Consider the following 23,989-nt stretch of genomic DNA (forward strand, 5'->3'; position numbering starts at 1 on the left):
CTCAGCAGTTTGCCAGCCCTCGTACTAAGGACCCAAAGCAACCTACGGAGCTGTGACAAGGCTCAAGGTAGAGGTGATGGATGTCTATGAGGGTGCTTCACTCAGATGAAAAGGGGAGCTCGCCTCTGGAGACAGGGCAAGAGACTCTCCAAATAGAAGGGATTGGATGCCAGGAAAGTTGGCTAAGCTAAACCTCCAGGCTCTGGCTGGGTTCACTGGTCAGGGCCTGTTAGCCCAATCTCCCCGCGCAACATGGGGCAGAGAGGAGAGGCCGTGGGACTGTACGTCAGTGTCAGATTTCAGCCCCTCTAGGACAGATCCCTTACCTTCAGACAGGGACAAATCATCAGCTGGAGACACCAGGTCTGCCTGGGAAGCTAGGGCTCCACTTAGATGCGTTGTAATTTGATTCGTCAAGATAACCTGTGAACAGACAGGGAGAAGGTGGGGGAAGAGAGAAGAAAGAGAGCAAATTAATTATTAGAGCTCTCAAAAGACAGACTGGTTCAGGGGAGGACTGATAAGCACACAGGTAGGAAAACCCCAGCTCCGACTTTCATCAGTTTTATCTTTAGGCCAGAATATCTAGCAAAACCTATAGGTCACTGAAAACACAGAAAACGGGAAACACGCTTCTTTTAGAGCTTAAACCACCAATCAGTTCTTTCTCAATGCTGAGTAAATTGGGACTGAGAGGTGCTGTCATATTAGCTAAGTAACAGAAGTCTACCCAGAGAGAATTAAGATGCATAGGAACACATTTTGTCAAACTTCAATTTTTAGGATTATATCCACAACCCAAGACATTGCTAGTGCTAAATAAAAGCGGTAATTTAAAATTTGAATGCCTACAGCGTCTTCCTTATTAACTCAAGGTCAGAGTTTTAGTTCCAAATTTGTGAAACTGTAATAAGATTCATCTGTAAAGGAACAACACTGTTCTTCTAAATTCGTTGAACGCCAACAAAAAACTTCCAATCTCACTATGTATTTAAAACACAAATTAATATAATCCTACCTATGCAAAATAAGGCTCATGACATTTCAAATCCATATGATCCACTGCCACACAGTGGCACTTGATTCAGCCAAGAAACCATTCTTTTCCTGAAAAATCTTCACTTATAAAGTTTACTATATTGTTTAGAACCCTGAAGGAAGAATACACTACAGATTCTCTCCTGGAACATTACAACATGACTCACGCCACAATCATTTCTCAAGATTTTGTTCCCATGATGCATAAACACTGTGAGCATCTTGGTCACTCAGAGGAAACCTCCCTTCTGAAAAGGGTACTAGGCATTTAGTATCTGGAATAAGCATCTCGTTGGACTGTCTTGGTCTGTCCCGAGGGTCAGCTATGATTTTGCTGCCACCCTAATTTGAACAGAAATGGAAACTGTCTCTATTCTTTATTGTCCAGCTTCTCAGCCACACCTCTGTCACTGTCTCTTGAAGGAACCAGGGCCACATTATAAATCCTATACCAATGGCAGTTTAATTGAGGGCTGAGAGGTGGAGCATGATGGCAAGGTCAGGCAAAGAAACGAAGTACTCTATTAGCAAAGATGACCTTTCCAAGGTCTTTGTTGTGTCAGCTAGGCTTGTGGGTCTCTAGCTATGCTGTAGTGATGATCAGACAGTGCAGCCTTCTGCTGAGTATTTGCTAACCTTGCCTTCATATTCTTCTGTATTGCCTCTTTTCATCTGGACTGGTGAGAATCACATACTATATGCCTTCAATTACAATGGCTTTATACAGTCAAATCACAGCCTGCTCTTTCAAGAACAAATGTTCATTTTTAGGAGTATGAATAAAAATGAAGTCCATTTCTCTCTTTATAATATAAGGCATATGCTCTGGAGTTTAATAAAACTGGGTTCAAATTCTGACTCTGACACTGTGCATCTTGGGAAAGTTACTTAAACTTTTGAGCTTCATTTATTCATAGGTAAAAATCACACCTATCTTATAGAATTTTTACCAGAATTAAGTGAGATAATCAATGTGAGGTACCTAACATAATGTCTGGCACATAGTAAATATTCAATAAATGGAAGCCATATATTGTTACCATATATAGGTTAATAAGTTAGTAAATGCCACGTGCTTCAGACGACTGGATCTAATGTGAGAACACTGAATTACAATTTTTCTACATTAGGATATACTTCAGTACTTGATCATTTCTACCAATCCTTAGTCCTTCTTAAGTTTTATTCAACTGCTAAGAATTTATGTTAAAATACCAGTAAGAAAAATAACAGTTATTTAAAGGCAGGTCAATAAGATACTGAAAATACCATGTGTTTTATTTACCAATAAGCAAAACACTGTTATCTGTCTGCCCTAGTTTTTTAAAATGTGAAGCTTCTGAGAGATCAAAATAGGTAAGCTCTACTTTTTTAGAGGATTCTTCTATAAGATGGCTTGGTGAAAATGAAATAACTCTAATGATATGGCAATAGTAATATGAAAAAATATATATATTGAATACTTACCTTCCAAGGCAGGTTACCATATACACAGGAGAAAATAAAGAGGTAAAGGCACCATATGTCTTCTCTAGAAACTTGTAAGTTAAAAGACAAGCCATTTACCAAAATATTCAGTTCGTTTTTCCCCTCAATTTCATTACCATTCCACTATAATGGAAACTTGTCCTGAGATGATGGTTTTGTTATACCCAACTATTAAGTTCTATTCTGCGGAACCAAAAACCAAACTGCAGACGTCCCTCAGAAGGCACTCACTCCAATTTACACTCCCAATGGAAGACTAGATGGAAGAGAAAACATTTCACTCTCCAATGGCAAGAGAATCAGCTCCTAGGGGGTTTTGCTAATAATCCTCTTTTTTTTTTTTTTTTAATTGTGCATCAGAAAGCGAAATCACTGAAAGGATACATAGCAACCAAACTCAGGGGTTTGCTAATCACACCATCTTACTAAATTGTTGTGGTTTTCTAAACCCGTGTTCAGTAAAATGATAGAATGGAAACATTTTCAAATAGCATCAATTACAAATAATCACGATTTGGGCAGAAGCCTATAGACATGCTGTCCTCTGAGGCAATCTGGAGACTTGAAAACTACACTCTTAAAATAACTTATAAAATACTACTACAGTTTATAAACAGAGTCTTAACACTATCTGGTTTCTGAAAATTTGTTCTGACACTTCAGAAGGGCTTTCCTGCTGCTTTGCTCCATTGGAAAGCTTGGGGCTTCTGATGCTTGGTACTATATTTGTGTGGCTGCAGTTTGCACAGTAGTAGGGTTAGCACTTGAGAGTCAGACCGGAGTTCAGACCCTGGGTTCTACCACTTACTAGCCGTATGACATTGGACAAGTCTCATAACCTCTCTGGTATGATAATTCTGAACTCACAGGGTTTCATTACACTGGATAATGCATATAAGGTCCCCAGCATTAGTGCCTGACCAAAGGTAAATGGTTAAATGTTAGTCCTCATGATTGTCTTTAGTTATCTTTTAATAACTGGTACCTTCCTTTTTATTTATATTTTTAATGTTTTATTTCATCCTTACACCCTCCTCACACCCCCTGCTCCTGGTCCAGAATACATTCTACCTTAGGGGCCACTGTGTGTCTAGTCTGATCCACCTGACAGTGAACTATTAGAAGTATTTCTGCTGGGGACTCCAGGAGTCGCCATTTAGTATATTCTAGCCCATGGTGAGTACTGGAAAATGGGGGACAGAAGAGAAAATAAGACAGCCCTGGAAAAATCAGGGTGAAGAACTGTCAGATCCAAAGGCCAAAAGAAGCTCCTTTTATTTGACTCTCGGAAGGTGACGAAAAATGGATTTATGGTCAGTTGGGGATAGAATAGCAGAAGAAAGGCTCATTTTCAACAAAACAGTAACTCAGTATTTACAAGTCAGATTCTTTTAAAGAGCTAAGTATATGGCACATGCCCTCATTCAACTTTCTGTGGGGGCAGGTGAGAGGCAAAATTTGTAATCCCCACTTTCTACAAGGTGAACTAGAGTCACCTGCCTGAGATCAATAGCATAGGTAAGAGGGGTGTGCAGGCCTCCTGCCACTCTCCCTCCTAAGGCAGCAGCATGCAGAGGAGAGGAGAGAGAACGCTCAGCTCAGACCCGAGGACAGGTGACTTCTTCAGACCTTAGGTTCCTTTGTTCATTATTTTTAGTGTCCAGAAATTACAAGATTATCAGTCCTACACTGTAACAAGCCCAATCTTGTGACAAGAGTCCTTTTGGATTCGAATGCTATGAAATAACCCTAAGTGAAGTAGGTAAATAACTTCAGCTTCTACCAAAGTGTCAAGCATTTGAGGTGATCTGAGCGGAATTCTGCCTCTCTTCTTCATGATTTTCAGTGGCCCCAGATGCATGTGGCTGTCATTTCTGAGGCCCACAGAAGGCCTGGAATCTAAAGCTCTTCATGAAACCCAGGTCTGTGTGCAGGAGTTTAAGGGGGAGACTGGTCTGGAGGAATCATGAGGCACCTCTGGGGCATTTCTATGCCCATAAAAACACCCACTTCTTCCTCCCACCCACTCTCTGGCAGAAACCTGCTACAATCTAACACAGAGATTCAGACAAGTTTCAAAATCACTTTAATTGGGCCTGTGGGGCTAGGTGCAGTGATTGTCCTGATATTCCTGTTTCTCTAGGCAAACAGGCAGTGCACCAGATACCCTGGCCAGCCAGAGAAAGGGCATCATCCAAGCAACAGACAGAGGCCGTGGGCTGGCTGTGCTCACAAACTGCCTACCTGTCGCCAAACCTAGCACTCTCAAAATGACAGAGCTCTGCTTTTCAGAGGTTCTGAAGGCATGGTTTAAGTTTTTCTTCTGTTTGCATTGAAAATGGTCTATCTGCCCAAGGTACACTTTCTTAAACTGTTATTTTTGGTATCTAAAATGATCCTAATTGCCAGATAGGACAGTGCTCGAGCCTTTCTACCTAAACTATAGGTCTTGGATAAGTCAGAAAAATTCTGGGTTTTAATCCTGGCTCTGTTTAAGGGTCGCTGAATGTCCTGCTTTTAAGAAGACAGAGGCCGGAATTTTCCTGTGAGAAATTGTTAAGGTTCATTGAGTCCTTTCATCACCAAGGCTTGAGAGAAAGGCCCCTGGAGTGGTTTTCACCAAACTCTCCTCTTGCTTCCCAACCATGACAGTGTCTGCCCCAACCCATCTGCTGCCTAGAAGCAGGGAGTGAGAGGGAAATGGGGTGGGGGTAGGAAAGTGGGGGAGGACAGGAGGGGTGGTGGGGAGCTCTGGGTGCAGTGCAGGGACAGGGTAAGCGCCCACAAGGGCACGCCTAGAGGCCCACACTCACAGACTCATGCTTCTTCCCTGACAGCTCCCCATCCCAACTCCTTCCTGTCGCTTCCAGCATTGAAAAGAGATACCCGTATTTGTTGTGAGGAAAAGTCAGACCAAATACCGTTGGAGTTTGAGCATCACAGATCTGGTTTTACTATTCCCTGGCTTAATTTTGCCAAGCTCTGGGAAATTAGCAATCATTCCACTATGAAAAAATAATCATTTTTTTCTTTAGCTTCAGCCCAGAAAATAAATATCAACTGTCAGTTCTAGAATAAAGAACTGATAAGGTTTTAGTATTCCAGCCTGCTTGAAGGTCTGCATGACAACTGTTTTCTGGGAAAATCTGAAAGGCTGTGGGGGATTTTCCTTTCAAAATATTTGTGGCAAAAGGACCAAACTTCAATTTGACTTGAAGAAAACACTGTTGTGGGAGTCAGGCAGCCTGCCTTTTATTTCTGGCTGTGTCACTAGTCTGCTGTGCAATTCTGGAAAATGCTCCTAACCTCTCTATACCTAAAAAGAGTTGGGTCCATAATAGATGTCAAGAAAAAAATGTATAATGAATAGCTTTAAATGTAGCAGGCTGCTATGAAAAATGTCATACATTTCTTAAATTTATTTTTTTAAGTTTTATTTATTTATTTATTTTGGGGGGGGGAGAGAGAGAGAACACACATGAGTAAGGGAGGAGCAGAGAGAGAGGGAGAGAAAGAGAATACCAGGTAGGCTCTGTGCCATCAGCACAGAGACCTACAAGCTCAAATTCATGAACCGCAAGATCGTGACCTGAACCGAAATCCAGAGTCAGACGCTTAACCAACTGAGCCATCCGGTGCCCCCAAAATGTTATACATTTCAATTTGCGTTAGGATGAGTGTTATACTTAAAATTCCACCTTATCATTGTTTCTCATCATCTACCCTTAAGAAATCTGTTTTACACAGAACCAATTGGCAGTGGCTGAGGAAGAGAGGAGGAAAAAAAAAAATGAGGGACATAACTTCAAATAATTTTGCATTTATGGTGAGAATACTTTCAAATCTCGATAAAAATTCAAACCTCTTACTATGGACTTGGAGGAAAATCTGTTGTAGGTTTCACTGTGGAATTCACAGGCGATGCTCAAGAAACACTGTTTAGTAGGAGAGTCCCTGATGAAGATATTGGCTCAGTATGAGGCCACATAGATGAAGAGAAATGAATCTCCACAGCTTTGCACAAACACACACTCAATCATACAGAGATTGATAATAATACTGTTTCTGTCTCATGTTAGCCATCGTCTAGACCACTGAGTTCAGAGGAAACGCACTGAAGTAAAACTGTGCCTGCCATTTGGTCAAAATAAACATCCAAGAAAACTGTAGCACTGTAGGGTGGCTTTCTCTTTGGCCTACTTCTCCAGGGGTACACATGTGAGGGGATGCAGTGGAAACTGAGCTGGTGGCTACTGTGTAGGCGTGAAAAGCTATGGTTCCACTGTCAACATGCTGTTCCACTGGCTCTGATGGGGCTGAGGTTAACACATGCTGGTTCCGGGTCTCAAATGGGGTGACAGTTGTAATGAGGCCACAAACAGCAGCCTGGTGTGCTGTTTCCACCTGCAGCCCAACCTTGGCGACATCCTGTCAGTGATCTCAGGGTTGTTGCAGGAAATAACATGCACCATTGGTGAACTGCGACAGTGTGTGGCAGTTCTAAAGGTGCACTCGCCAACTGTATGCAATTTTGCCATTAGCATGGGACCAAATAGGCCTCTGGCCAGCTGGGGTTTGGAAATGGACAAGACCAATTGCTGGATGACTCTGAGGTTCACAGATGTGGAAGAAACCTTCCTACCAGCCTTCACTGCACCATGTATTTCTTGTGGCCAAGTCGCTTTTGCGTGGTTTGTTTGGTTGTCCTCGCCCACTCCATTACTGCCCACTGAGCACCACAGAAAGGCAGGGGAGGTGAATTTCCAACAGCCCCCTGAGTTTCTGCTGACCTTTTTAGGTGTTTTTGTTACTTGATGGTGCTTTCTATTCACGTGTACGCCTGGGCTCTGGGGATTCCCCTCTTTTTATTTGCAAGGAGGGTTAGAAAGACACAGCTTCATGATCAGTCCATCACAGGCGGCTGCTATTGACTGATTTCCCCTCCTGAGACTCATTTGAGATCAAGAAAATAGTTGTGTTGAGTCACTTGCTCCCAGGGGTCTGAAAATACAGCTCTTGGGGGAGTCCAGTCTGATAAACACCAACTCTGCTATACTCCAGCCCCAGCCATTCTTATAGTGGCTTAAGTAGGGAGGAGCTGAAGCCCAGAGGGGCCACTGACTTCCACTCCACCTCTGAGAAGCCTCCAAAGGAGGATGAGCCAACACTAATCTGACTTCTGTATTTCTAGGCCACTAAGGCAAATGGCATTCCAAGAGCTCTCCAAACTCAGTAACTGGGTGCATTGCATTCAGGTATTGGAGATGTATTCTATCTCCAAAGTGAATCTGTAGCATAAAATGAGAGCAAAGGTCATTCACAACCTGTTCAAAAGGAGGTCAAAACATCTGCCTAGGAACAAATATCCAAGATAGCAGCCTCATCAGATACGCCTTTGAACAAAAACTATTTGATATCCTCATAGAAGGGATATTGTGTAAGGCGTGTTTTTTATAAGGGGGGCAGGGAGTTGGGAGCTGAAGCTATCCGTTTGTGTCCATACTTAAATAAATGACATCAACATACACAAACAATAATAACCTACAATTAAACAGAGTCAACATAAGAGAGACAGAAGAAGAATGGCCAGAACAAATACATTAAAATGGCTAAATATTTACATAATGAATGAGGACGGGCCTCCCTCCATGGCAATGCCCTTGGAGTGGAGATCTTTGATCACAGTCACTAACAAGCCAGCTCCCAATCATGTGCTACAGGCCCATAAAATGATGTCCTGGCCAAGGGCAAATCATACTCAAGGCACAAGCCCCAATGCCAGATGACAAATAGCCTTTTAGAATCTCCAGTGTGTACCCTGGTGGCTTGGGAATGGCCCCCCAGAGTGCTGTCCTAAGAGGAAGTGTGAGGTTTTGTCAGGCCTCTGAGTTGCTAGAGGGGATGGTGAGGGACATGAGCTGCTAAATATAACTGCAGAGAAGTGCTATCCTATAATTTTTTCCTTCCTCATTTTGCGTTGCCTATCTTGATGTTCACTTCTCATCTAATGTCATTAACAAGAATAATGACAGCATTTCATGTGTGTGTGATGCTTTATTTCTCTTAGATTTTTAAAAAACTGTTTATTTGGAGAGAGAGAGAGAGAGAGAGAGAGAGAGAGCAGAGGAGGGGCAGAGAGAGAGAGAGAGAGAGAGAGAGAGAATCTCAAGCAGGCTCCACACTGCCAGTGAACAGCCCAATGTGGGGTGTGAACTCAGGAACCGCAAGATCATGACCTGAGCTGAAATCAAGAGTGTGACGCTTAACCTACTGAGCCATGCTGGCACCCCTGATGCTTTATATTTTTCAGAGGATGTTCACAGAATGGTCTCAGTTGATCCTCACTACCTCATGAGGGAAGCTGGGCAGTAACTGAAGCTGCTGTTGTATGTTAGGAGGGTGGGCTCTTGAACCAGACCTCCTGGGGCCTCTGTCTCAACTCCACCACCACCCAGCTGTATCATTTCAGGTAGATAACTTCATCTCTCTGTGCCTCACTTTCTTCAACGGTGTAATGAGAGGACAATTGTACCTGTTGTGAGAATAAATGAGTTAGCACAGAAAGCACTTAAGACAGTGCCTAATACCTAGCAGGTGCCTAACAACTATTAGCTTTTTACTTATTATATCTACCCACGCCAGTTTTTCCAGTGGGAACACTGAGGTTTATGACATCCTCACTCTATCTCTCTGTTTCTCGTGGTTCACTCACTCCAGCTCTCATCCCCATGCCAAGTGCCCCAGGCTGAAATGTCCTTCTTCACTCTTCTTCACGCTTCCATCTTTGCAGAGCCAGTTCAAATCCCACCTCTTCCATGAAGTCTTTCCCAACCATGCTCTCTGCAACTAACTGATCTCTCAGTTCCTAATGCTCCCATTTTAGAATCGGTACCAAGTAATTCGGTACAAGGATTTTTTTCTCTATGTCACATGTTATTCTTACCTCTCTACCTACAGTGTAAATGCTCTGAGATTTCACGTGTTTTTGCCTTCCTGTCCCCATTCTAAAAGCGGGAAGGGAGAAGGGAGGAAACTAATGTCTACTTCCTGTGGATACAACCCTGTACCAAGTGCTTTACATACATTAGCTCATTTCATCCTCACACCTCAATGAGGCAAACATTATTATCATAATTTTGAAGACGAGGAAACTGAGGTTCAGAGACATTGAGCAATTTTCTGAGACTACGTAGCTAGCACACAGAAGAGCCAGATTCACACTAGGTCTGTCTGGACCTCTAGTGCATGCTGGTTCTTCCACACAAAATGTTCTTGACAGGAAAATTCACAGCCTCATGGACATTTGTTGATCCATTTCTTCAGTGCATGGCATTTGCTGGTATCAGACTGACCAAGTGCCATGTTATTTAATGCAAAATCACATTAAAGGAAAACTGTACCAAATGTTTAAGAGTAAGACAAACTTTCAGCAGCCAGCTGTTAGAATGCCGTTTGGTAGAGCTGGAAACACTGAGTCTTCAGTCCAGGGAGGAACCATGCTCCAGCAGGTATGGCAAAAGAAAAGACACAGGCTCCTGGATTCTATTTCTGTCTTGGCCATGAACCTTCTGCTAATATTTTCACTTCTGCTAAAATGTGATGACAAGAGTTTCAGAAGAAAGGTTGCCACATGAGAGCAGAACGAGAACAGGCAGCTAGCTGGTTAAATGAGGTAGAGCCACAAACAACACTGGGATCTGGGCAAGGAGCTCACAGCTGGGACAAATTCCATTCGGGCAGTTATCTTTTCAGCTCCGCTTCAACTCACAGAGAACAGCACTGGGTATGCTGCAATCCTTAAATATTAATGATAATGGTATCTGTGTTTTTAAATACCCTAAAAGGGCTATCTTTAGTTTACTTAGGATCCATGCGACCACTCAAAAAGTGTGTTCTTGCTTTCCAACTTGCAGTGTTTGCATTTCTTTGCAGACTGGCTACACCACACGATGGTGAATCAATTGCTTCTTCACATGGTTGGTAATTGATTCACAAAAGGTATTAGTGCTGGTGCACTGTGGTGGAGGCCCTGGTCTTACGGTGAAGACCCAGCAGGGATGGAGGTAGTTGGGGCAGAGGTTTATTCTTGGTTCTTGACATCATCCAGCCAAGAGGCCAGGCCTGGAAGGACTGGTGACCCGGGTAGGTTTGCAGCCATGCCTGCAGTCATTTAAGGGGCATCACCATGATCCCCTTTGAAAAAAAGGAACGTGGGACCTGTGGGTGGTGGCTTTCCATTTCTGCATATCTGAAGTCCCACTGAATTCAGAATCCTGGAGCTGTGGACAAGTCTTGTGGAAGACTTCTTGATCCCATCCAGGCCTGGAAAGGGATAGCCACTGCAAAACGAATGCCCAGCTGCTTTGGAACAGGAGAACAAGGAAGCTCTTCTCTGTCTGGTTATTTACAGCACAGCCTTCCTGCTCATGGACTCCTCCTGCCCTCCCCAGGACCACACTGAAATGACTAAATCTGCCTGTTACTCCAGTGAATCCAGTCAAATAAATAAGTCAATTCTCTTTAAGTTTGTGGTCTCAACTCCTTGTTGGTTTATTGCAAAATTAAAGGGCACACAGAGTAGAACCATCAATCAGTAACCAGCAGAGGAATAAGCTCTTTGTGGAATGTACTGAGAAGCAGGAAAGAAGAAGAAAAAAAAAATGAAAGGAAACCTCATGAAATGGTCATTTGTTAGGAGAACAGAGAGGGAAAAAAAATCCACATTTCACATGCAGCATCATTTAGGAAAAGTCTTATTAAAGGTTTCCTATCTCACCAGGGGACCAAGCATAGGAACGCAAACAAAAATCCCTCAAAATGATCTGCCATTTATTAGTGCTGGTTTCTTGTGGGCTTTGCTGTATTCCATGGCACAGCCAGAGATCATGGGGCTAAGGGGCTGCAACAGTGACTCAGCAGGCTCAGAACCAGGGCAAGGAGGTGAGATACCACTATTGTTAGTTTAGAAACAAACATAACTGTCTCCCTCTGCCCTTCATCCCAACCTGACGGTCCCTTAGCACCCTAAGATTAAAGTACCTATGTAGTACCATGCCTTATTTGGAACTTTTAATAAATGTGATTTGATCAAGTTAAAATCTGTAGAGCCAAATGTAGCCCAAGGGAAGAAAACTAATACTTACTGAGTACCCAGCGGGTGCCAAACAGTATGCCCAATGCCTTATTTACATAGCCTCCTTTCATCCTTATTGCAACCTTAGGCAGTAGGTGACATTATTCTTCTACTTTCGGGATAAAGTTATTCTGTAACTTGCATAGCTTGCAGCTAGCAGCCACATCTATGTGATTCCAAAATCACTTCTTTCAACCAGACACACCACGTTCAAGCACAGCATCTGGAAAACTACTGTGGTATTCTAAATGCTGCTGGAAGAAATGAAGTAGGTAGTAGTGGAGACAGCGTCATGGTAACTCACCAGTCCTATAGAGTCTGCCTTGCACATTTTCTACCTCAAATAACTTCCTTCTCTGGACATCTGATATTCTTGACCATTTCACAAGAGACAAAAGCAAGGTGCCAAGAGGTGGAGGGAACTGCTCACACTAGTAAGCAGAAGAGCCATTAGACCACAACATGGCTCCGATTCTCACCCATAGCAAGATGTAGCTTTTGAAATAACTTGGTAATAGGGAAGCATTCCCTATGTTGCTTCAGAAAAATGAAGGGGCTATATACACACACATATACAAATACAAAATCTCATCTGAACCTCCTTATCATCTAGTGGAAAGGTAGGTATTACACCTCTTTCCACATCAGAGAGGAAAAGTGAGTAGCCTAAAGTTTACTATGGCACATAAATGGACCCAAACTCAGGTCTACTGACTCCAGATCCCATGCTCTTTATAGTCTTAGATCCTGAAGGAGAGTGCACCTCCCACAGGGAGGCAGACTGATGGTAAAGGAATAACTTCCATGAGAAAGCTGGGTCTCAATGTCTTTCTGAATCAAGGAGAAGACGCTTGCGAAGCTGTGATGCCCAAAACAGTGGGATCTTGGTTTTATTTCCTCTCTCTACAGAGGTAACTATCAGTAGTGTTAGAATCTCTATGCTCTCCCTGAAGGTGGTCCTCTGTCACTAATGTGAAGCTATTCAAGTGCTGGTTGTGTTTATTAGAAGTTAAGTAGAAGTCCCCATTTATTATTTCAGCCAAGTAGTTCCTAAGAGAGGACAGTGGAAGCAAGAAGTGAGAAAAAGCTGTATCTGGGACTGGTAGGTTTGGGCAAGACTGCAAGGGATTAAAGAGTAAAGTGTATATTTATGGCTTCCCTCCCCAACCCTCACCATCTTCTTTCTAATGAGCACCCCCATGAGTTTTGTACACTCATCCTTCCCAACACAGCTATAGAGTGGAATCCCTCCTGGACCTCTTTTCCCCAGCCAGCACCATGATGAAGGGCTGTGAGAGCCCAAGACTCCATCCCTGTACCATCCACTGCTACTCATAAATCCACACAGTCTTTTCTCCCCTTCCTTCTTTCTAATGAGCTAGATCTTAAATTGTCTTACCTGACTTTTGCTACAGATCTTCAGACTACCAGGGAGGGCACCCGGTAACATAGCAACTACTCTAAAGCAGTGACTCTGGAGTGATTGAGATGGGTGTTGAATCTAGTCTTCTGACTCCAAATTCCAGGTTAATTCCTCTACGCATTTTTTTCCTCCCTCTTCTGAAATAGAATATCTGGCCCTACATCTGACTGACAGAGTCCCCTGTAGATATTTGAAGCATAACTGAAATAGAAGCTGGATATCTGACAAAATAAAATACTCAAGTCATTTTATTCAATTTTTACAATTTAAAATGCTGATAAAATATTTATTACATACTAGTCATGGTCAAAACAAAACAAAGACAAGACTGATATTTTTCTGTTAAAAGGGAGAAGCAACATGAGTATGGAAACAAACTATAATGAAAGGGAGCAAACAATCCTTGTCATAGGATGAAAAGAGGGAGCCACTGGAGTCTAGAAGATGGGAAGAGATGGCTTCTCACTGGGGGACCCAGGGAAAGTGTCATTTGATCTGGGCCTTGAAAGAAGGGTGCAATTTAGTCATTGAAAGTTATGTGGAAGGTTTTTATAAATGGCAGAAGAGGCCCCGATATTATGAGAATTTGAACTACAGAGTATTTTAGAGGAGGACTTAAATTCTGGAATACTGGAAGGCACTACAAAGGTAACCAACCTGTATCAATAACAGACCAGGCATTTACACCAGGAATTCATTTTAATCCAAACAGGTCTTTAAAAAGCAAGGAAAAATGCTCCCCAGCCAAGAGACACTAGGGCCTTGCAAGAAGGAGATGGAAGGTGCCTCCATAGTTCCATCCTGCCACTGAATTTGGCTCCTACAGGGCAGGTCCTTGCAGGAAAAAAAAAAAAAAAAAAAATAAATAAATAAATAAATAAATAAATAAATAAATAATAATAATGTCAATTGAGAGAATCGTGAGTGTGTGCATGCATGTATGTATGTTTCAAATTGTATTTAGAAGCTAAATTCTGCTAAAATGCATCAAAGGGCACCAGTCCCGATACAGAGGAAAGGAAAAGCCCTAATTCATATGCAGCAGGGTTTAGGGAAAATCTTTATGAAAGACTTCTTAGCAATTAGGGGAGTGAAAACTAAAACACAGCAGCAACCAAAAAGTCCTCAAATGACTGTGTGTTCTATGTCCATTCTGGTAGCTTCCCTCCAATTCTTTCACAGGCAAAGAAGACCCCTTTAGACTGCACAGTTTTCCCACCCTGGAGAAAGAAGGCATTAGAAACTAAAGCAGAATTTTCTAATTTGTTCCACTTCTTAAAAAAATTTTTTTCTCTGCCAGTTACTTTTCAACATGACTGACAAGAAAGCTTTCCACTTTTCTGTTTCTGTTTTCTAAGCCAAAAGCAAAGCTCAACTAGAGGTTCACATAAAAACATTAATCAATATAACACACCAGCATATTACTTTCATGTAAATTCAGTCAGCTATTTGGTAGTACTTAGAGTTAAACTGGAGTCAAACTAGGTAATCAGCACTTACTGGCTCAGAACTGAATTGCACAATGAAAGGACAGAATATGTACCCCATAAAATGATGGATCTGGGTAATGAGCATCAATGGATTAGGTGAAAAGTTGACAAGGAACTTGGCAACAGAATGATCAGATGCCATCATCTGAACCCACTAATCAATTTAATCACCATTAAAGGTGGTACAACAGACATTGTCTTGTGACATGATAAAATAGGAAGTAAACAGCACCACCTATAGAATATTTTTACTTAAAAAATCTAAGCCCTAATCCAATAACCACTCATTTATAGGATACAGAAGAACAATTTAAACAACACTATGAGGAAACCATCTACCAAATCTAGAATGTGTAGCACTCTACATCCAATTTCTCCAACAAATCAATGTCACAAACAAAAGAGGGGTAGAGGGGGTGCTATTATAGAACAAAAGAATATTAGGGAATATAACAACCAAGTATAATTTGTGAGCTTTATTTAGGTCCTTATTCAAATTAACCAACTGTAAAAGGACATCTTTGAGACAATCAGGGAAATTTGAATAGAGGCTAGGTATTGGATGATATCAATCACTTGTTAATTTTGTTAGGTGTGGTGAAGGTACGGCAGTTAAGGTTTCAAATGCCCTTATTAATTTAAAGATGGAGAATAGGCGGAGAAGTATGTCCCAAAGGGAAATTAAAAAATAGAAGGAAGGAAGAAAGGAAAGGTGGGGGGGGGGGGGGATGAAGGAAGGAGAAAGAAAGGAGGTAACATAATCATGGTACATTTTGTAGCTCTCCATGAATACTTACATTGGCACAACATAAACGTTAAATATGGTTTTAACTAAATATTAAGATAAGACCACACTGGAAAGAAGCGAAAAGTGAAACTGAAAGGGAGGATGGGGATTCAATGGTCATCTTTCATAGAATCATCTTCAATAAAAACATCAAGAAATAGCAATTCAAGCACATCATTTAGAAATAGGGAGGTAGGGGTGCCTGGGTGGCTCAGTCAGTTAAGCACCTGACTTTGGCTCAGGTCATGATCTCCCAGCTCATGGGTTTGAGCCCTGCGTCAGACTCTGTGCTGACAGCTTGGAGCCTGCTTCAGATTCTGCGTCTCCCTTTCTCTCTGCCCCTTCCCTGCTCACACGCTGTCTCTTTCTCTCTCAAAAGTAAAATAAAACATTAAAAAAAAAAGAAAGAAATGGGGAGGTAACTAGCAGAATCAACAACTCAGCAATTTGAAAATGGCTGCTCCCAGAGAGTAGGAATCAAAGGGTTCGAGAAGCAGATTTGGGGCAGGGAAATGCTGTTTTTTGGTTTAAGTATCATTAGATTATATAACAATATACATGCCTTACTTTGATGAAAAATAAAATTTACATTAAGAAAACGCACCAGAAACATGTGAGGAGGAAGTTAGCCAAAAAACTAATATATATAAAGGATACCCAGAGAGGCAAATGATGGCTGTGTGGATTCAAAACCTGACTAGGTCTGTCAGGGGGCCCTGTGTGACTCAGGTGAGCACATGAACCACCTGGCAGGTAGATCTGGGCCACGGAGATAGAGGCAGCAGGCTAATGGACACCCACCGTCAACATCCAAATCACGTAGCTCCCATATTATTGACTCCATACTTACCCAAGTAACCTCCCGATAATTTGCTTCCACATGTAACTTGCTTTGAAAGGGAAATGTGCTAGTTAGACCAGCGTGCCTACCCAGTGCACAGAACAGCTTTCTCATTGTCAAATTAACAATTTATAGCTCAGTCTGCTCTGGGAGCTTTGGGACCATGAACAGGGGCAGGTCCACCTGAATGTGATAAGCTCTGGGCTGAAATTTGGCTCAGGCCAGATCACCAGTTAAAATTCACCTTGTGAGACCTTCCTGACTGGGTGGCAGCTCCCTCCCAAGGGGCTGCCCTGACCTCAGGGTCTTCCCCACGCTGCTCTGAGCACCTCACAACAACCCTGTTGATCCCTATCATCTCCCTCCTTGCACGAACTGAGAGGCACTGCATTTGATCACCTCTTTAAGACACAGTGGACACCTGGTGGCTCTTTTCAAGCAAAGATATTCTTCACCACATGCTTTCGAGACCCCAACAGAAGCTGGAGTTCCTGAGCTTTCAAAATATAGAAAGTGTTCATAAACTTAAAATATTACAGTACCGGATTATTTTATTTTTTTAGTAAATGACATAATAATAAACATCACTGAGTACTTTTAAAGTACTCTTTACATGTAATAGCTCATTCAATCCTCACAAAACCCTGTAGTGTAGGACCATTCCTTTTTTTATTTGTCTGTCTATCTACCTACCTACCTACCTACCTACCTACCTACCTACCTATTTACAAAGGTGGAGAATAAGGTACAGTGAAGTTGAGTAACTTGGCCAGGGCACAACAAGACAGAACATGGATTCATACCTGGGCCATACAGTTAGAAGGTCTGATTGAGGTGAAATGTCTTGCTGAGACTCACACAGCAAATGAGCAGAAGGGGGAAGAAGCATCTCTCACAGAAGGAAGTGGAAGCCAATGGAAACCCTGAGATATCACAATCTCCCCAAACCACAGCTTCTAGAGCCAACTTCATTAGTTCTGAACAAGCTGACTAAACACCCAAGTTACATAAAGTCCTCCTAATGATCACCTGGTGGGACAGAGCCCCTGTGGCAACTCAGTCCTCCAAAATTCAAAAATAACCCCTGAAATCATAACAGAACTGTCTTATTTTGGAACAAAGGAAGGAGTATGGCACATAAACATTGTTCATCATTCCATTTTCAAGGTGAAACAAATATCTCACAGAGATAACAGGTATTTGCTTTACCTCCCCTGGAGAAGAGAGAATTCGAGAAAAACGGTGACATTAATTTAGGAGGTTCCCAAAGTCCTAATATTGTTCTTTTTTCAAACATACCATTTATTAAGCAGTTACTCTGTATGAGCAATGAGTCTAACTTCAAAATTATCATCACTGTTCCCAGAAGAGTCCAAATTAATTGACCCCTTACTACGAGCTGGTTCGTCTGCTAAGCCCTACTTGTGGATTACCTCTCTTTAATTCTGACCACTGTCCTATTTTTCAGGGCATAGTATTATACCCATTTTACAGGCAAAGAAAGTGAGTTTACAGAGTTCACAAACACAGCAAAAGGTCATGGAAGAACCAGAACTTGAAGCTAAAGCCCAGACCCCAGATTTACTGGAATGCAAAGTCTTGCCTCTTGGTCACCATGCTATGCTATCTCTTTTGATAGCATACAACACACCAGCAAGATCAGTGCTATAATCCCTATTTTACAGATGAGAAAACTGAGGCTCAGAGAGGTTAATTCACTTTCTTAAAAAAATTTTAATGTTTATTTTTGAGAGAGAGAGAAAGACAGAGTGTAAGTGGGGGAGGGGTAGAGAAAGAGGGAAACAGAATCTGAAGTAGGCTCCAGGCTCTGAGCTGTCAGCACAGAGCCTGACACGGGGCTTCAACTCACAAACCATGAGATCATGACCTGAGCTGAAGTCCAATCCTCAACTGACTGAGCCAACCAGGTGCCCCGAGGTTAATTCACTTTCTAAAGACATACAGCTGCTAAGTGGCAAAGCTGAGATTTAAATCCAGGATCATTTGACTCCAAAGCCCAAGTTTTTTATCACCACACTATATTAGTTCTCCTGTCACTGGGATGTTGGCTCATTTATTCAAGGAATATTTACCAAAGGTTTAATTATGCACCAGGCACTGTTCTAGGCACTTAGGCATACAATGCAAATAAAAGAGCAAGAAATCCTCGCCCTGTGGAGTCTGTATTCTACCAGGGGAAGGCAATGAATACAAAATGTGGTAAGTTACATGGTATGTCAAAAGTGATCATTTCTACAGGAAACAGAGTAAAGGGATTTGGTATAATGTGTGGGAACAGGTTGCCATTTTAAAATTTTTTTTTTTTTCAACGTTTATTTATTTTTGGGACAGAGAGAAACAGAGCATGAATGGGGGAGGGGGCAGAGAGAGAGGGAGACACAGAATCGGAAACAGGCTCCAGGCTCTGAGCCATCAGCCCAGAGCCTGACGCGGGGCTCGAACTCACAGACCGCGAGATCGTGACCTGGCTGAAGTCGGACGCTTAACCGACTGCGCCACCCAGGCGCCCCACAGGTTGCCATTTTAAACAGAGTGGGCAAGAGAGGCGTCATGGAAAAGGAGAAATAGGAATATAGACTTGAAACTGAGGACAGCAGGCATGTGGCTATCAGTCAGTCTGTATCTCCTCATCAGAAATCTTGAAAGAGAAATCCTCTAACCTTTTAATATTCTATCTCATGTGGAAATACCAAGAAAGCAGAAAAGTTAAAAAGCCAAGGGCCTTTGCTTTGCTCTTTAATTTGCCAAAAATGTATACTGCAAGGTGATAAGAAAATATGCACATAGCTCATCCACCAATACAGATGGAAATGGTAGATGGAATGGTGCCTGTGCCCAGGCAAGGGTGGGGGAAGTGCTGAATATTTTATTTACCAAGAATTAGCTCCCAAGATACACGGTCTTTCCCAGCAGTCAAGCTCTCAGTCTACAGATGTTAGCATTATACAACTATTCCCATAAAACTGCTCTGCGTGACAACCAAAGACTGGCTGAACCCCTGTAACCCAAATGTGATATCTCCAGAAAAACCAACAAGGCAAGCTATGTTGCACTTTCCATGAGTACACAAGGCCTAGGCCATCCTGCTCATTATACTGCGAGGGTCATCCAGGAGTTCAGCCTCTGACTGTGGGAAGTTACAGAGATAATCTCTCAAAATCCAAATAAAAATAGAATTCCTTTCTCAGGAAAATCCTGAGAACTCATCTTTCTAGTCCAGACTTTCTGATAAGAAATGGCTAAAGCTACGCACTTGATTTTGGTACTCGGCCTCCTCCATAAATGGTCCCTGGGTGAACCATCTTCCTCTTTCTCTTCACAAGCACATTTCTCTGGCCATATCTGAAGGCTCAGCAATATATAGAGCTTACATGGCTTCTCTCATATTGAGCTAGATTGCAGGGTGCCTCACAGGGTAAAGGAACTGAGGAAGCCATTCAGTAATGGAAGGCTGAAAGGGTTGAAAGGTATTAGCAGAGTGAATGTTAGAAAAGCATTACAGATTATTTGAAATTTCTCTGATTTACTTACTGACCAACAGGAAGAGAGAGTGGTTCTATAACAGCTGTTTCAAACTGGCAGTTATGTGAGACCGGAAGCTTTGGATCAATTGATGCAAAAAAAAAAAACCTTCCATGCTGTTCTGCCATCTTGGCCCCTCCCTCAGCTCTGGATCAAGTGAACAGGTAAAAGACAGGGCTCTGACCCAAGGCCTGTGGTCCAGCATTAGGTCACCCTGCTTTTCATGATGCAGGTTCTGCAAAATAAATGAGAGAGAAACAGAGACAGAGAGAAGGAAAAGCTGAGAGAGGTAAATAATGTCAGATTCCATCCCTCACCGAGTCCACATGTTATGTTTATTGAGCAGCCACTGGGTGACAGGCACTGCTCTAAGTTCCGGAATAACAAAGAACAGGACAAATAAAGCCTGTGTGTGCACTGTGGAGTGAGTGTACACGCTACTCAGAGTCCAATGCTATACAAGGAAACCAGGAGATGAGCCAGCCAATTTCAGATTATGATGAGTAACATGAGGAAATAAAATATTGTGTGTGGGGTTACTGATAGGATGGTCAGGGAAGTCTTGTCTGAGAGAGGACATCTGGGCTGAGATCTGAGCAACAACTCTAGGGTAACACAGAGTTCAGGGCACACACTGAGGCAGAAGAGTCTAGTTTTAAGGTCCTGAGGGAGAAACAAGCTTTAAGAACCCAAAGAAGACCAGGCTGGCTGGAGGTTAGTGAGTGAGGAGAGGGGTCAGAGAGGTGGGCCAGGCTGAGTCAGGCAGCATCTTGGAGGCCCAGCACAAAGGCTTTGGGTTTGGTTCTAAGCATGGTGGGAGACCCCTGGTGATCCTCAAGTAGGAGACTAACGTGGTCTGGTTTGTTTTAAAATCTGCTTATTCTGAGGAATTAAAACTCCAACATTTAGTCCCCCTTGTGAAGGTAAAGATTTTGTGTTCTGTGAAACACTTAAAATATTCATGAGAGTTAGGAGCACTCGGGTGGCTCAGTGGGTTGAGCAGTTGAGCATGTGACTTCGGCTCAGGTCATGATCCCATAGCTCGTAGGTTCAAGCCCCACATCGGGCTCTGTATTGGCAGCTCAGAATCTAGAGCCTACTCCAGATTCTGTCTCCATCTCTCTCTCTCTCTGCCCCTCCCCTGCTAGCAGACTCTCTCTCTCATATAAATTTTAAAAACATTCATGAGAGTTCAGTCTGTCTTGGCAAAAGAAGGGTGGAGAAAACAGAGGGAGGGAGAGGGGGAAGGTCAGACAGAGAGAAAGGGGCAGAGAGAGAAACAGGAAGGAAGGAAGGGAGAGAAAAAGAAAGAGAGGAAGAAAGGGAGGGAATATCTACTAAGGCTCTACTTCACCAGACTGCTAAGAGTTGGAAGCAATGTAGACACTAAAACACAAGGCCCCAGAAACACTGCTCAGTAGAAGGCTACCCATGAAAGGTCTAGACTGGAGCCAGGGAGTGTGCTCACAGCTCCATTTTCTAGGGGACCAGAGGGTGAGACCCAAGGGAAGAAGGTATCTGATGACACCGCTCCAGCTGAATCTTAACAATAGCGACAGTACTGAAGAAGAGTATTTCTGAGTGGAAATACTCTGAAATAGAATTCCAGTTCATCCAAAGCAGGATGTGGGCCCACTGCATCCATCAGCAAGTACTTATTACATCTCTACTGAATGCAGAGTAGGAACAGAAAAGAGGACAAAGTGAATACTGTGTAAATTACAGATGCAGTGTGTCTTTGAGGATTTGAGAGTCTCATAGGGAAGCTAGGAGAGAGGAGGAAAATTCTCTGTAGTGGTAGACAGAGCTGTCTTTACACATATGTAGATATTTAGAGGTAGAGCTCAAACCCAGGTCTTTGGATTCCTCATTCATCACCGTCTTAGGCAAACGAACTCACAAAGCCAACAGTTTATGATTCTAATTCTGATTCTAATGTCTGATGGGATCAGACATTCCGCCTGCTATTACCCCCAAGAAGACAAAGGTCATCCGTAAACAGCCACTTGGCTGAATCCACTTCAGCAAATTCAATCTCTTCCAACCCACCATCAGTTTCGCTTCCCTATGGGGAAGCTCCAAAATGTACATGGGAGGAAGTGAGAGTGACCAGCTGGTGATCATTTGTGTTTTTTGAAAATGTGCAATTTACACATGACATGTATGCATACACAGAGACAAATGGCAGCTTGGGATGTGTGTATGTGCACGCGCACATTGGCATATATATATATGAACTCTAACAGTTCATCTAAGAAAAATACACACAACCTGAATGTGTCAGGCATGTCTATAGAGTATCTAAAGTGGTATCTCCCAGAGAGGGAAGATAAAATTGGCCTGGTTTTTCTGACTAGCAGGGAATGCAATTCTCTTCTTGCTGCCCAGAGAAAAATGTTAGCTTGATCAGAGGACTTGTTTTATACATTAGTCTCTGCTCTCCACTCAAAACAATTTTCAATAAACATGGCATTTAGTTCACTGGTTTAAAGCAACAGTGATTTATAACAGTAGTTGATAGACCGCATGGAAGCCTCTGGCATATTACGTGACATCTGAAAAGTTTGTTTTTATCTGTGTAAAATGGGAACCATAAAGCTGACGTAGCTCAGAGTCAAGGCGGTAGGAGCTTGAGCGTGGAATAAATTGTTTGATTTGTTATGATAAAGCACTGTGTAAGCTGCAGCCACTGTGAACACTTTTATTATATTATATTCATACCCAAAGTGATATATATGATTAATCTGATGTTAACTCAGCTATATCAGCTGGAGAAACAGGAGTCTGACTTTTGGGTCCATACGTCAACTATTTCAAAGATAACTTCCTTTATAACCATGGGGGGACTCTCCTTCAAGGTCTGTCGAGGGCACCAAGGAAGTGCTGGCATGAAACTGCTCTGTGAAATGGCTCCTATCTCGGTGTGCCTTCCTTTTGATTAACATTAATATTTGCCAAACAATCCATCAAATTCTAAACACCTAATGTTCATCTATTATCTCTTTGGATTTTTATAGGAACCTTCTGAGGTGTATAGAAAAGTTGTTATCATCCTCATTAATATTATAAAACCAAAGCCCAGAGAAAATGCTAAAACTGCACTTTCTACGGGCACCTGTCTGGCTAGGTCAGTTAAGCGTCCAACTTCTCAGATCATGATCTCATCGTTAGTGGGATCGAGCCCCGCCTCAGGCTCTGTGCTGACAGTGTGGAGCCTGCTTCGGATTCTCTGTCTCCCTCTTTCTCTGCCCCTTCCCCACTTGCACTGTCTCTCTCTCAAAAGTAAATTTTTTTAAAATTAAAAAAATAAAATTGCACTTTCTAAAGGTATAAGGTTTCTAATCCTAAATTTTGATGATGTCCAACTATCATTATTTCTGTTAATAAGTAAATTAAAATTACACTTTAGCAAAACTACAGCAAATCAGAAAGCAAATCAGTGTTTTCCTGGAGCTAGAGGAGGGGAGGGATTGACTGCAAGGGAACATTCAGGAACTTTTTGGGGTGATGAAAATAGGGTTATTAGTACACACATTTGCCAAAACTCCTCAAACTATATACTTTATGTAAATTTAAAAATTGTAATTTTGATGTTAATGGAACCTCCCGATTTTGCTTTACATAAGAGAAATTATTGATTTTCATGACTCTCCTTCTACTGCCTTTGTACAGAAGACTAATCATTTCACTGAAATCTTTTAGTGGCAAACACGTCCTCTTTGTCGTCATCTCTTTGATGTTGAATGCAATGACCTTAAATTATGTTTCTAGGGTTGCATAAGGGAATTTTTTTCTTATGATACCATACGTATTTCCCTTACCTTGGTTGCCTAAATTGAGGTATGTTTTTAATATTTGTGCTTGTCACAGTGTTTCTATTATTAGGGTTATTCTGGGGATCAGAATCAGCTGGATCCTTCACATTCATAGCTCAAAACCAAAAGAGCAAATATTTCCAAAGAGGAAAAAAGAGTAATGTCCTTCCTGAAAGCCCAGTATTCTACCCCTTTTTCAAATGTCCTCTTACCTAGCAGAAGAGTATACCAGGTCCATGGAGGCAATGGAGTAGACCCACAAGTCTACTTTTCAGGTTAAGAGCACCTGGTGAGAACTTAAGGCTTCATTCTCCTACTATGGAGCTGATACAGAATCCAGATTCTGTTTTCCTAGAAGATGGGTCCTCTCTCTCTATGACTCTACATATTACATAGAACTATATAAATAAATGGTTTGCTGAAGTTTTTGA

The 23,989-nt window shown here is 42.2% G+C and overlaps 1 protein-coding gene across 8 annotated transcripts in view; it reads right to left on the reverse strand.

Moving 5' to 3' along the window:
* RAD51B (RAD51 paralog B) overlaps nt 1-23,989 on the reverse strand; it is a 647,682-nt gene that overhangs the window by 231,490 nt on the left and 392,203 nt on the right. For all 8 annotated transcript variants that reach the window (XM_086709448.1, XM_086709453.1, XM_086709450.1 and 5 more), the window contains exon 8: nt 327-423. In XM_086709448.1, coding sequence (XP_086565574.1) covers nt 327-423 — 97 coding nt within the window. The remainder of the gene's footprint in view (nt 1-326; nt 424-23,989) is intronic.

Source organism: Puma concolor, chromosome B3 (assembly GCF_028749965.1).
Source record: "Puma concolor isolate L17-30 chromosome B3, mPumCon1.1.hap2, whole genome shotgun sequence".
Classification (NCBI taxonomy): domain Eukaryota; kingdom Metazoa; phylum Chordata; class Mammalia; order Carnivora; family Felidae; genus Puma; species Puma concolor.